We start from the raw sequence: 13865 nt of genomic DNA, 5'->3' as shown, positions 1-13865 counted from the left end.
CTATAAGGCCTTCCATCAATTACAACCTTATTAGACTAATCGTAATGAAATAATTCAATTCAGGAGACAGCTGACTCTCAACTCTGCAGATCACCAACAGGCAAGTAAAACAGTGGAGGGGAGGGATCGGCATGGTTCTTTCTCTTTAAAAATAGTTGAGTCGTATTTGCAGAGATGAAGGGCAAAATCACTGAATCTACTATAGTTTCTTTTTCAAATTCTAGAAGCCAATCTTCAGCCTTCTTTGACTAGAAGCAGAATTCACCAAGCGTTGGATTGTTCACCCACTAATAGGGAACATGAGCTGGGTTTAGTGAGACAGGTTAGTTTTACCCTGCTGATGCTGTGTTGTTGCAATAGTAAGGAAAGAAGCACAGCTAACTTTTGCTGTGACGCCTCAGTTCTCATACTATCGTTTGTAACTCCAGTCCCTTTAATGTTTATTTTTTTAATTACAAAGAAATATTTAGAGTCATATTTTGTCTTATTTTGTTTCATTTTATGATACTTTCTGCCTCTAGGAGGTGGAGTGCTGTTGCCATTAGGCCAGCAGCATTATAATTCACTAGCTGGATTTAGTTTGTTTTGAAAAAGTAGAGCGTGATTACTTACCATTGTTATTAAAAATTGTGGACACTGAGTGTATTTCTTTTCCCTTGCTTCTTCTTCTATTTCTTCATCTACTTGATTTTGACTTTATTCTTTTAAAATATCCTTGGAACCACAAGTAAGCCTGCAGTCTCAGAGCGAAGTGCTGTATTGGGGTGATACGATGCTATGAGGTCTTTAAGATCAGATTATCTTGATTATTCGAGCCCTTGTATGCGAGGAGAAGAACTTTAAATTTGATTTTAGATTTAACAGGAAACCAATAAGGAGAAGTTCATATGGGAAATATGTCCTCTCATTTTAGTCCCTGTCAGTCCTCTTTCTGCAGCATTGAGGATCAACTGAAGGCTTTTCAGAGAACCTTTAGAACAACCTGATATTAATGAATTGCAATAGTCCAGCTATGTTTTTTGTAAATGTATACCATGACATGTGTGTTGTGAGACTGTATGTGACACTTGCTCAAAGGGAGATGACGCAGTGAAAACCATTAAAACTTCTTGAATAAGAGATGTAAAGCATGTGCAAAGTGATGGAAAAAAAATTTGAGAGCCAGCTGGCTGACCTCTAACTAACAGCCTGTGATTGAAGAGAAGGCTGTATTTTATTCGCTCCCCAAGGGGACTGAGAGAACACAGAAGTTATATAAAGGACAGAAAGAGTCCATCCTACCACCGTCTGTATTAAGACACTGCTCTCCTTATCGCTTTCACTTGCTATGTCTTCCTTCCACTCTGCGATTTGACATGATAAATTACCAGTCACAGCTCCACTGCAGACTCATAGTTGAGGGAGTAGAGCTCTCACATGCAGCAACAGCAGTAGGCTGCTCTAACTGGGACTGAGTGCAAACGGACATAACTGTGTGGCAAAGGGCCAAAGCCTGCTGTAGTCCTTACACCACATTTGTCACATCTCCTGCGTTTCTGGCAGCTGTTCTGCTGACTGATGTGTTTAGAGGTCTCCATGTATGTGTTGGTATCACCTAGATCTAACCTATACTGCTGTCCTTTGTCTTACAAATAAGCTATACTATACTTTATACTATACTTACTATACTTTTCTTGTGAAGGCACTTCAGATGGTGTCGCTCCTTCGCTGGTGCTATACATTCTTTAGTTTTTGATTTCGCTTCATGTTTGGGATGCAGTGCAAATAACCAGACAGACCTTGACTTTAACATTGTTTTTTCATTGATTCTACTGAGTAGGGAAAATGTATCATGAATACCAAAAGAGACACTGCTTATCATTCATTGCCTCTTACATTGTTAATGTAATGTGATACATCGCTGAATGAGAGGCAACCTGGCATCCAGTTTATCTTTATTTCTCCACACTGGCAGCTACAGGATGAACAACTGAAGGTTCTTCTAAGGTTGTTCTTTCAATTTAGGCTGTCTCAACTGTTTGTGTCTTCTAATGCCATCCACGACTGGCTTGATGATGTTGACATCAGGTCTCTCCGGGGGCTGTACCATCTGTCACTGGACTCTTTGGTCTTCTTTTCTCTGAAGATAGACCTTCATGACTTTAGTGTGTAAGCAAATCTAAACTGTACAAAAGAATATGCACATTAATTTAAATGCACATAAATTTGCATAAAATGTGTTATTATATTAGAAATATTAGCTTAATGTGTGCAAGATAGGACTCAAGGTCACGTGCCCATATTTTTGCTGCTCTACCAGGTGACAGAGAAGGACAGTGTGTGTGTGTGTGTGTGTGTGTGTGTGTGTGTGTGTGTGTGTGTGTGTGTGTGTTTAATAGTGTGTGTGGTATCAATGAAAAGCCTCATGCTGTAAATATAAGTATTAGTGCAGAGAAGTTTACTGCATAGTGTCTATGAATGTGAACATATTCACCAATACTTACATATGCATTGCAAATGGTGGAACCATCCGGGCTTTTTTAATCATGTTATTTCTGATTCAACATCATTATATTGCAGATTGTATGTTTTAACTTAAAAGAATATTTGAGCAGCAAACAAAATAATCTCTTCTCACAACAAATGCGACATTCAGACTGACGCTAATCCCCCCACCCCAAGTATGAAATATTTGCTAGCTTTATTTAAACAAGGGCAATGTTGGCGCATGTTTTGCCTTTTGTTGTTTTTTATTTATTTATCTTGAATTTATATTAATATTCAAACCAAATTTGTAAAATATTATTCAGGTTTAGCAGTTACCTCAGGCAGCCCCTTAATTGAAGCCAACAGCATGGCCTGTCAGGGCACGAACACTGGACACTCTGAGGATGTCCTTTGCTGTCTGGACACAGGATGTTAGCAGCAGATCCTTTTGGTCCTGTGCACATCAGGCTCTGGCTCTTTGTGAATCTTTCTTCGAATCATTCTGAGTGTGTCATGGTGCACTGTCCTGCTGAGGGAGGATGCTGCTGTCAGGGAGTGCCATTCCCACTGGGGCTGGGCATGCTTGATCTACAATACTGTTATTCAGCTGGGAAACCAGGTCTTTCTGTAAAAAAAAAATACAATGTAGTGGAACAAAACGGTAAATGTTTTTCAGCCAGCAGTATTGTTCCTGATTGGACTGAAAAGGACATTTTAATTGACTAGTGTTCATCTGTATATCTAATTAACAGTATATTAGCTAATATCACTTTTGTAAAGCAGATATTAGTCATATTAGGTATATTTTCTTGTTATTCACAACACACTCTTTACTGTTAATCTGGATATATCATAAACACACATGTATACCTACACCTATACATACTGGCACACACACACACATACATACTGGCAACATGTAAATATTCTGTCTGCATGGGCAAGTGATATGATCTGTGCTTTGGTGCACTGCTTTTAGGTGTGATGATTAGTGCACAGCAGGTGCTAGCTTGCCTCATAGTCCCTGGAGTGGTGCTGCAGGAAATACCATCTAATTGCTGCAGGTGATAATACCACACAATGAGGCGACCGACCTATAAAATGAAAAAAAAGATAAAATAATGTGCTAGGTAAATCATTCTTCCCCACTTGTGCACTTGTTTAGCAGAGAAAATGGGCGAGAACATTTTTACCAATGCCAATGCAAAAGCATTATGTAGTATAAGGCTTTGACCAGATTCCATGTATTTGAGCTAACCTGAGAAGATGACTACTTTACACTGTGGCTCGAAAACAGGAGTGTTTGCGAACTGATTTCTATCGACCGTGCTTACAAATAATACGAGTTTTTAGCTGCAGAACGACTGATCAGAGTCAGTTAAATCAACCCTGATTCTACTCTCTCTGGGTTAAGTGCGTGCATGGCGAATGAAAAACGTTATTATCAAAGGAGCTCCATCATTACAGTTCGCCATAGCAACAGGTAAATGCAAAGCAGACCCACCATTTTCATCCAGCGTTAGGTGTAACAAAGCAAATCTATCTTTAAAAAAATGTTATATTATTACATTCTTTTTCAGTGCGGTTCACATTTAGCACACTTGAATTTCTTGAACTGTAAAAAAAGGCTTTTATATAGTCAGTGCTATAAACAGACACATGGTGTTCCCAACCCAAATATTGTACAGGTAGTGATAATAGCCATGCTATTTTGTGTTAAAGCTTGATGGTGATGGTCCTACAGTAATTTGTTGGCACAATATTTGAATTTAAGCATGCATGTTATCTTTTTTGTTTTTAATGGAGCGCAAATATTTTAAAAGGTATTCATTCGTATGCTGTCCTGTGTTGCTCTACTTAAAGACCGCTCGCATAAGAGCAGTTAAAGGTGCAGTTTCAGTGCAGAGTAATACTCAATTTCAACATAACTGGACAAATCTCAGTATTGACTGACAAAGTGATGACTGCCCAGCAACAACTAAATTCAGCACAAACAGTGGATATCAGGATCGCCAGGATATCTGCTCATTCCTGTGTGGATCAGTAGATGTGGAGGTCATGATGATTCACATCAATGCAAGCGTGTGAGCATGTGTGTGTGTGTGTGTGTGTGTCATCCAGCAAAAGCCTTACTAACTCATCAATATCCTCTCACCTCTCTGTCTTCCACCTAGATGGTTTATAAGCCTTGGCTGTGTTCTCAGTACTTCCAGACCACCCAGATGCACTGCAGCAATCGAATCCCCTGTGGTCAGTACTGCCTGGAGGTGCAACAGCGGTGCCCCTTTGTCCTGCCCGACAATGATGATCTCATTCACGGAGGCAGCCCCAGTTTTATATGCACAGGTACAAAATAATCATTGTGCATTTGATATATTGTCGTGTTTGTAATTTTATCCTGTGTGCTTAAGCTTTAAGGTGCTCAGTGAAATTTCGGGCTAAGATATTGCTATTCTGGGATTCAAAGCCACACATCAATTTCCTTTAACCTCCCACCTACTTCATTTACCGCAGGCCACGCTCTCAGCTTGATTACAATGAGTAAGCACATGTGCTTAGCGTTTCACTCAGTAATCCTTCAGGCACACAACCACAGAAGAACAGGCAGAAAACACGTATGAATTTACACTTACAGGATGTTCTGACTAATCATCAGACTGATAGGGAGATACACCATAACAACAAATAGCTGCCAATTACTCATAGCTCCACGAGGCAGCTGCACGTTACAGCACTGAGACAATAGGTCCATATGCTCCGTCTGTCCTGCACAATACAAGGCGCTTTAAATGCTTCTCAGTGAAAGTTTAAGGTGCTTTCATTTGTGAGACGTGAATGTACCGAAGCCATCCGAAGGGATAAAAGTGATTTGCATTTCCATGTCTTTGGGATTTTAAAGCAAAGCACGCTGATGTTTCAAAATGTCGTCCACTGGAAAAAATGCCAGATTCTGTTTAATGGTCCTGATCGGTGTTTGCAGCAGCAGGGTTTAAAAAAACAGCAGATGAATGAGAGTGCTTAGCTGACCAATCACCGACAGTCTCTTATCCTTCAGAAACTGCTACCTCCTGAGTAGGCACAGGAACTGTCTCACCAGAAACTGAGAGCCTGTTTATTCTGTTAGAAAGACTGAGTTCCTGAGAAGATTCTAGTGGGGGGAAACACGTTTATCACTGGTGTGTGTCAATACCGAATGCACTTTTTATTAATGCACTGCTCTAAATCATAATATAATAGCTAACCATGTCAAAATAGCACTTTTCCCCCACATACTGCTGTTCAACAAAAGTGCATTTTGTAAGAATTTTAAATCGGAACCTTTTATTTCACTAACTTGTGTATATTATGCTAATGCAAATACAAACTGAAGATCTACATATATATTTAAGGTCAAGCTATCTAAGAGCTAACAGGGATCTTGCAGCCTTGATGACTGAAACGTAACCAGAAGCCCTCGAGTTGCTTCAGTTTAACTAGAAAACCCAATCAAAAATTAACCAAGCAGAACCTAATTTTTAGTCAAATCACCTCTGGTTCCCATGACAGCAGCATAATGTTGAGGTATTAACAGGAACAAATACTGAAGATAATCAACCAGTAGTCTCTGATTCTTCTCTGTGACGAGCGACAGATGCCCCAAGATGCCAAAAGTTCAGAGGATTAAAGCATGATGCACTTTTCTTTGAACAACTCTATGTGGGTTGAGTCCCCACTGGCATCATGTGTTGATGCTGCCCTCTGGTGGTCATGTTGAGCATGAGGTTACTTTACAACAGAGACAAATAAGATGTGATGAATCAGTTGCCAGTTTGTGCCAGTTTTTACTAAGACATATATGATTATAAAGAACAATCAATATGGCCGTTTTTTTCACAGTAAATTCAAACCAGTATTCTTTTCTTTTCAATGTCAATGTGTCTTATAAAAAGCCCAACATCAGTAACATTAAACAGTAAAGTAACATGTAAAGTTTTCTCTCGCTCCATTTTTTCTCGTCCCCTTCTAAAACAATTTATTTGGAGAAAATTTTTTAAATATACTTTACATATCTGTTAAAAAGAAAATAGTATGCTCCTCAAACAGCTGGTAACTGTATTTATTTATTTATTCATCTATTTATTTTTGCTGTGGCTTAATAAATTAGAAGTTACTAATACACATTCAGTAAATATTTTTGGATGCTGGTTAATAACTACATTTTTTGCACTAATGAGTATTTATGGATCCAGAAGAGTTTATGGACTTTTTTTCTTACCAGAGGCAGCAAATTAAATATGTGCTCTGTACAGCGGGAGTGACTGATTATAGGAGAGGGTTATAGCTTCTGGAGCTCTTTCAGTTTTATCTGCTGTGTCTTTGCATTGTATATGCATATGTGTGTCAACTGTAATCCAAAAATGGGGGCTTTGTCAGAGACAGGCAGTAACTACATTGTTCCTCTTCTTGCAGGTAGGTTGCAGACAGGAAGCAGCAAACATTTTTTTCTTTCTTTTGCTTTAAAAAAAAAGAAGAAGCAAAAACAAGTATGAATTTATTAAAAATGCTACACAGAAAAGTGCATTTCTCACTCTTTTTTTCTTTACATCCCTCCAACCCCAAAAACAACCTCCAGGGCTGCTGGAAGACTATCCATCAGGTGTGGACCCAGATGCAGAGTGCTGTGACGTACGGTGGTACTTGAAAGCAGACAACCGTTCCCGGGGGACCCTGAAAAGAACTCACCCACCATGCCAGCACCGTACCTCCCTCAGCTCCTCAGCAGCCTGCAGACTGTGTAACAGCCGGCTCAAACTCTGCCTGCTGGTCCTTGTCCTCCTACACACTGTTGCCAGCCTCACAGCATCCCACAATGCAACAGGACTGGGCCTCCCCACCATCACGCCTCTGGAGGAGAGCCCTGCCAACGAGGAGTGATAGAGCTGCCAGGAGAAGGTGAGGTTGTTGGGGTGGGGGATTCCCTCACCATGGCAACCGATGTGGAAAAATACAGCCACAGCTGTGCGAGCGGCTGGAGCTGTACGCCTGTGGACATCCTGCAACGCTTTCTGGCAAATGGAAAATGTGGGACGCTTTGATATTAAAAGACACAGGAATCAATCAAGACAAATGAATAACTAAACAAACAGACATACCGCGGGGTTCAAACAGTCCCTTCTGTAGGGAAAGGGGACAATGCCACAGCCTTTGTTGAGAGGGAAGGTCAGCTTCCTCGTGGCTGAGTTTCTCTCACTACGCTTTTTTACACTGTGTTCCAATTATTGGTTTGTGTTGCACTGGCTAACTATGGAATAACACAATCATATTCACTTTTTAATGTTCATCCTTTGTCTTTGTTTCTGAGTCTCTCATAGAGGAAGGAAATGTGTCTGCCTCGAAATAAGACAGACATCGTGTAAAGAAAAAGAGGAATATCTTGCAAGTTTGTCTGTGTGTGCGTTTTCTAGATTTACTTGTGTGCGTGTGAGCATGTGTGTGTAAGAGAAGGAGTGTGTGTTGCGGACACAAAAGTCTACCTAACAGGCTGGTACAGCAGATGATTTTTATGGAGGCCCCCTCAGATGTCACTAAGCTCTGCCATGGTGTTTTGATGGCCACAATCTCATTAAACACCACTGACTTTTTTGAATGTGGTTCTGATGTCCATAATAAATACAGTGTTTAACGCAGGTTTACAGTTTCCCCTTAATTTGTTTTGTGAGATAACATTGACCCATTAATGTTGCTTTTAAATCCAAAATAGCAAAACCTGGCATTAGAAACCAGGACAGCCCGTTCTGTTTTTCCAATGCTTTAAGTCTCAGATGAGCTCTTTTTAATACAGCGTGGGTCTTTTTACTAGCTTTGACCATAATTCCTTATTTTTGACTATTCAGTCTAATAGGTTTGATCAAATATAAAATGTAAAATTTAGGCCATATGCATATGCACGGTTCTTTGCATTTAGGTAACTGTCATGAAGACTTCAGGTGCCAAAGAAATGGATTAGAAAATGTGCTTATCTGCTCTCCATTGTCTTTGTTACCTCAGCGAATGTTGTAGCATCATTACTACTAAGTGTCATCTTGACGAATAGAACCGACTGTCAAAACTACAAAAATGAAATCCAATTTGTGGTGAGCCAGATGAAAGCTTTAGGTTCCTATTGTGACAGGGCTGAGCCATGTCAATGACAAAATTTACAAATGATTAGAATTTTAAAAGGTTAAAAGTTTTTTAGGGGTTACTTCCAGGATTTTGGATCACTGGATTTAAAATCATCATGTTTTTAATGCAGGGAAAATATTAAGTAAACGTGAGCTGTTTTCACACTTTCACTGCAGCGATGAACTTCTCTGGACATCCGGTTACGGGGCTGCATGCAGAATGCAGATGTTCTCATTAAATAGTTTTTAACCTGCCGTAACACTGTCTGGAGTTAATGTGTGAAAGTGACAACAGTGATTCAAGTAAAGCAGGGTGGCGAGTGAAAAGTTCATTTTTGTCAGCTTTTTATAATGGATGTAAACCTGATGAATTATTATACCTGGAAAAATGATCACCTTTGTTAGTGTACACAAAAGTGTAAGATTCAGAGATCGGGCAATTTTATCTCACCAAATGAAATTAAGCCTATGCTTGTCTTAATCAAGGATATTATTTCTTATTCTAAACATACTCCTCTTGTCAGCAACATGGCTGAGCAAAGCTGACTGATGCTGGGATAAAAAAAACATTAGATCAGTATATTTAGCACTGTTAAACCAGACATAAAAAGACTTGCTCTTTTTTAAGGTACCATCCAGTCAAATAGTGTCTGCAGCATACAAACAGCATTTAGTCTGAAGGCCGCTCCTTTCCCCTTAAGCCTTGGATCGGCTTCTTCACCTTGACGTGGGTTCATAATAAAAATGTAACAGAAATATGACTAATAAATCACTCTATGTTATGAATACTACTTGAAAACAAAAACTCAATTTGCTGTTTGCGTCTGAACCAAAACCTAACCTCAGGCTTTTTATTCAAAGGAAACACAGTGACTGGATGTTACCTTTAATGACCTTTCGTAATTTGTAAACTATAATTCCCATGCAATTATAAAAAGGATAAAATGTCAACATCTCATTAGGCACGGTAGCTCACTACCTGCAGCTACTCGGGTTTCTTACACTGTATTCCTGCTCCCCGGCCCCTTGTGCTGAGCTGGTCCCATACGACACACAGACTGACATTCCCCATCTGATAACCACAGCGCAGTTCTGACGTTTCTGTTGAATCCAAATGTGTATTACATGAACTGCATGTGGAGGCGCTGCAAGGTTATGAAAGCCTCTTTTGTTGATTGTCTTCAGCCCCACTCCCTGAATGCACCACATCTTATCCCAAATCAGCTCCTGTGGCATGCCCACTGTCTTGTACTTTTTCTCCTGACATGTCAAACTCCTGTCTCATTAAGTAAAGGGCTTATTAAGATATACAGATCAAACGCCATCAAAACAGACATCAAGCACATTCAAAAAGGTTGCATCCAAATTGTTAGTAGACAAAAGGTAAAAACCTGGCTCATTTATTATTACTGTTATTGTTATTATTATGAACTCATGCGGTTTCAGTACAAAGGTATTCCGCCGGCTGTTACTGGAAAGCAGAAACAGAAACAAACACAGAGAGAGGAGCATGCCATTGTTTGTGTTTGCACCAATCACATTATCTGTGATCATCTAGGTCCGCTAACACTTTGATTTATAAATGTTGACCTGTGTGTGAAAAGAGAGGAATGGTTTGACCTTAAGGGCTGACTTCTTCTTTTGTTTCTGGTTTTATTTTTTGTCTCTTTGATGAACAAGGCTGTGAGATCAGGTACCTGGTAAAGATGAGCAGATAAACAGCTTGTGCTGGATGAATTTTTCCCCCCCCCCACTCTCGAATATGTTTATTACTTATATGAGATGTCCAGTCTGATATCTGATGTCAACACTTTTATTATTAACCTTATATGAGGATTTAAAATTCATCATTATTCACACAATTTCTATATAATAAGTATATTGGCTTATTTTGGCACTTACTGTTTAGACCCTGCCCCAGTCTCATTACCATTGCTGCTTGCTTGAAATGCATACATACCTGTTTCATGGTCATGCGGCACGGCACACCCATGCCCATCATAAATGACTGCTTCCGGTTTCAGAACAATGCTGCTATACCATTGGCCACCACTAGATGGCAATAGATTTATTCGTTTCCACTGACACTTCTGCTAAAGACCTACCACAAAAGGTCTGACAGATACACGGAAACCAGGAAGGCAGAGCTCCATGTGTGCTGCTGTGTGCTCTTCTTTTGTTCTTATACATAGATGTAGGTTAATGTCTCTGAGTCTCTTTGGAGAGCTCATTTGTGTTTAAATGACCTCGTGGCAGTGGGACAGATGTGGCAAACCACAGCTGTCTTTCACCACACAGGGTCTTGCAACATTACCTATCTGATATTAGCTGCAGTCCTGAAGCATGCATTTTAGTGTGAAATCAGTACAGTGATTGCACAGTAGATTGTGTAATAACTGTGTCATTGCCCCAAAACAGACTCTGTATTATTTGCATTTTTCCTTTCTCGTCTTAAGGAAATATTTCCCCCAAATTTCCATAACATGAAATGCAGTACAGGATGTGCAGACAGCGGTTAATGGTGCCCAAGCATAAATAAATAAAATTTAAAATACAGCATGACATAGTGCTTTTCATAATGACACATAATGGACATAAGAAGGAATACAGGGTCTGCAAGAAATGCTAGCAATACATAGATTGCCCCGCAAGTGTCATGCAAGCCTTGTCACAAGCACACGTAAGAGATGAGTCCACCTTGAAGTGTAATATGTTCAGCAGATTGTGATTTCATCCTGCCGTTAATGGCCGGCGGTCATGCTGCGATCCAGCAGCCACCAAAAGCCAACCGGCGGACACGCCTATTCGATAAACCTGCTTTCAGAAGTCACGCAGAGAACATGTTTGCTTTACACGCAGCAGAGCATCCTGACTGTGGTTGCATGGGTGCGAATGCTGTGCATATGTGTTATCCATCACACGCCTTCACACATGTTTGCACCAGGTATGGACATTTCTGTGTGCAAGATTACTTCCAAAAACAAACAAAAAAAGAATTAGATTTGACTGATGTAAATCTCTGATTTGACTTTTGTTGGAAATGCAGGCTTGCACGCAACAGTTACTCTGTGATAATTTAATTTTTTTGTATGTATTGGTTCGTCAAATTTTTTTACTGCATTATAATGAGAAGAAATTGTGTAGGGTCTTATAGATTCAGACTAGATCCCAGACAATGGTCTGTAGCGATCATAGGTTATGGTCTGTCACGTTCCATTACACACTGACGTACAAAATCGAATTTTGTGTTTTACCCCTGCACATATAGAGTATTTATGCCTCTTGCCCTTACCACCCTGTGCACCCACCACTAAATAATATGTACACAAATATTGCCCTCTTTCACTCTTTCTCAGCCTCTCTCTGTTTTCACAATAGTTCTGTTCTCTATCCTGTGGATCTATGCAGAAGCCCATTCCTTTTTTTGGTTGTAAATATGTTCCCTAGTATGCTGAACAATGTATGTCTCTCCTTGTGTACTTTGAGTTGATGTCATGCTGTTACTTTCTTCTTCTTCTTCTCCTTCTTCTACTTCTGATCCTTTTTTATTTAAGCGTCTCAGATCATTGATGTTAAAAGAGAGTGTGGTGAGGTTTAACCAATAGACTTGTCCTCAGCTTTGCAACCTTATTGTGAAAGGTTGTGGCTTTGTGTGTGCATAAGTGAATGATTTATGATTATAGAGATGAAAAAGGTTCAAAGGCATATAGAAATATCATTGCGATTATGATTATTATTATTACTATTATACTACCAGTATATTGTAATATTATAGATGCTTTAGTTCAAGTAACTTCTTTAATTTTTCTACAAACAACTTTGATGAAATGATTTATAAAACAGTCTCACAAGTCATGATCTTTTCGAAAAGTATGAAAACTACTGCTACAATGATTAAAATTGTGTTCTGATGAAAATAAATACAGACATATAATCTGTTCCTCTGTGGTGCTTTTGCATGATGTGACTTGCTTCCAATCAATGTACAAAAGTAGTGGTGAACACGACGCACTAACCATACAAAACTGATATTCAGGGTTTTAATAAAGACATAAAGACATGTTTGAAAAAGCAAGGACAGTAGGAGAAGCAAAAAACACGAGTTAACATCTAAAATTATTTCTGAACAGGCAGTTTCTACAACCTTTAAGCTGACGACACTGGCTGCAATAACAGAACTTCGCTGGAAAGTAACAGTGCTGACAGCAGCTACCTTGGCAGCACTCTGCTGATGTGTGCAGCAAAGGATATGTACACTGCTTAACAGATTAATTAGACCACCCATTGTAAGTTAATGCTACAGCTTCCCTCAGTGAATAGCATCAGTAATTTTCAAAATTGTTTTTATGTTTCTGTAATGGTTAATCCACCAAAATGCATAAGATCTTTCATTAAAGTTATATTTTAAAGGCTAAAATATAACTATTTTTGTTACCCATGAATTTTCACATTTACAGTTTCACATAAAAGCAGAAAAATTACAAAAATATAGCAAATTATATATTGGGACATAAAGTGTGACTATAGTGTGTTATTTTACTAATAAACAACAATCAAATGTTTTGTTTTAAATAACTTTTTGACAGATTTAATATTTTAAAAAAATATTTCTGTTTTCATTTTATGAGAAGTGGTCTAAGAAATGTATTAAGCTTTTTGTTTTGAGTCTCATAAAAGAAAAAACACAACTAAATCATAAATGAAATAAAATCAAATCCTGTATTGTACGAAAACAGAAAAAAAATCATTAGAAAAATGTTGATTCTCTACCATAATTGTTTAGCACATAAGGCCAAAGTAAAACTCATATAAAATCTAAAATAATGAAAATAAGTTAAATGTTTTGCACAATTTTGTTTTATTAGTCATAATTTTTTATAACCATAATTTTTGGTTATTTTTAGCAGTAGCTACACATTCCTGTGCCACAGTATTGCTTAAACATGCAGTTCCATTTACAACCTTGAGATGGCAGTGAAAGTACATTAAATGTAGCGACCGTGGCTCAGGGGGTTGGGAATCGCATCTGTAACCGGAAGGTCGCCGGTTCGATCCCAGGGCTCTCTGTCCTGGTCGTTGTGTCCCTGGGCAAGACACTTTACCCTACTTGCCTACTGGTCTTGGCCAGAGGGGCCGATGGAGCGATATGGCAGCCTCGCCTCTGTCAGTCTGCCCCAGGGCAGCTGTGGCTACAACTGTAGCTTTCCTCCACCAGTGTGTGAGAGTGAATGAATAGTGGTATTGTAAAGTGCTTTG

The 13865-nt window shown here is 39.1% G+C and overlaps 1 protein-coding gene across 1 annotated transcript in view; it reads left to right on the top strand.

Annotated features, from left to right (window-relative positions):
- The window catches only part of LOC120717426 (transmembrane protein FAM155A), a 98866-nt gene extending 85843 nt beyond the window's left edge, over positions 1-13023 (top strand). The window contains exons 2-3 of the mRNA XM_040005410.1: positions 4641-4812; positions 7079-13023. Of these exons, the coding sequence (XP_039861344.1) occupies positions 4641-4812; positions 7079-7380 (474 nt within the window). The 3' untranslated portion in view covers positions 7381-13023. The remainder of the gene's footprint in view (positions 1-4640; positions 4813-7078) is intronic.
- Positions 13024-13865: the final 842 nt, after the last annotated feature.

Source organism: Simochromis diagramma, unplaced genomic scaffold (assembly GCF_900408965.1).
Source record: "Simochromis diagramma unplaced genomic scaffold, fSimDia1.1 OVJJ01000501.1, whole genome shotgun sequence".
In the NCBI taxonomy this organism is placed as follows: domain Eukaryota; kingdom Metazoa; phylum Chordata; class Actinopteri; order Cichliformes; family Cichlidae; genus Simochromis; species Simochromis diagramma.
The sequence above is the reverse complement of the archived record's forward strand: the minus strand, read 5'-3'. Positions and strand labels throughout refer to the sequence as shown.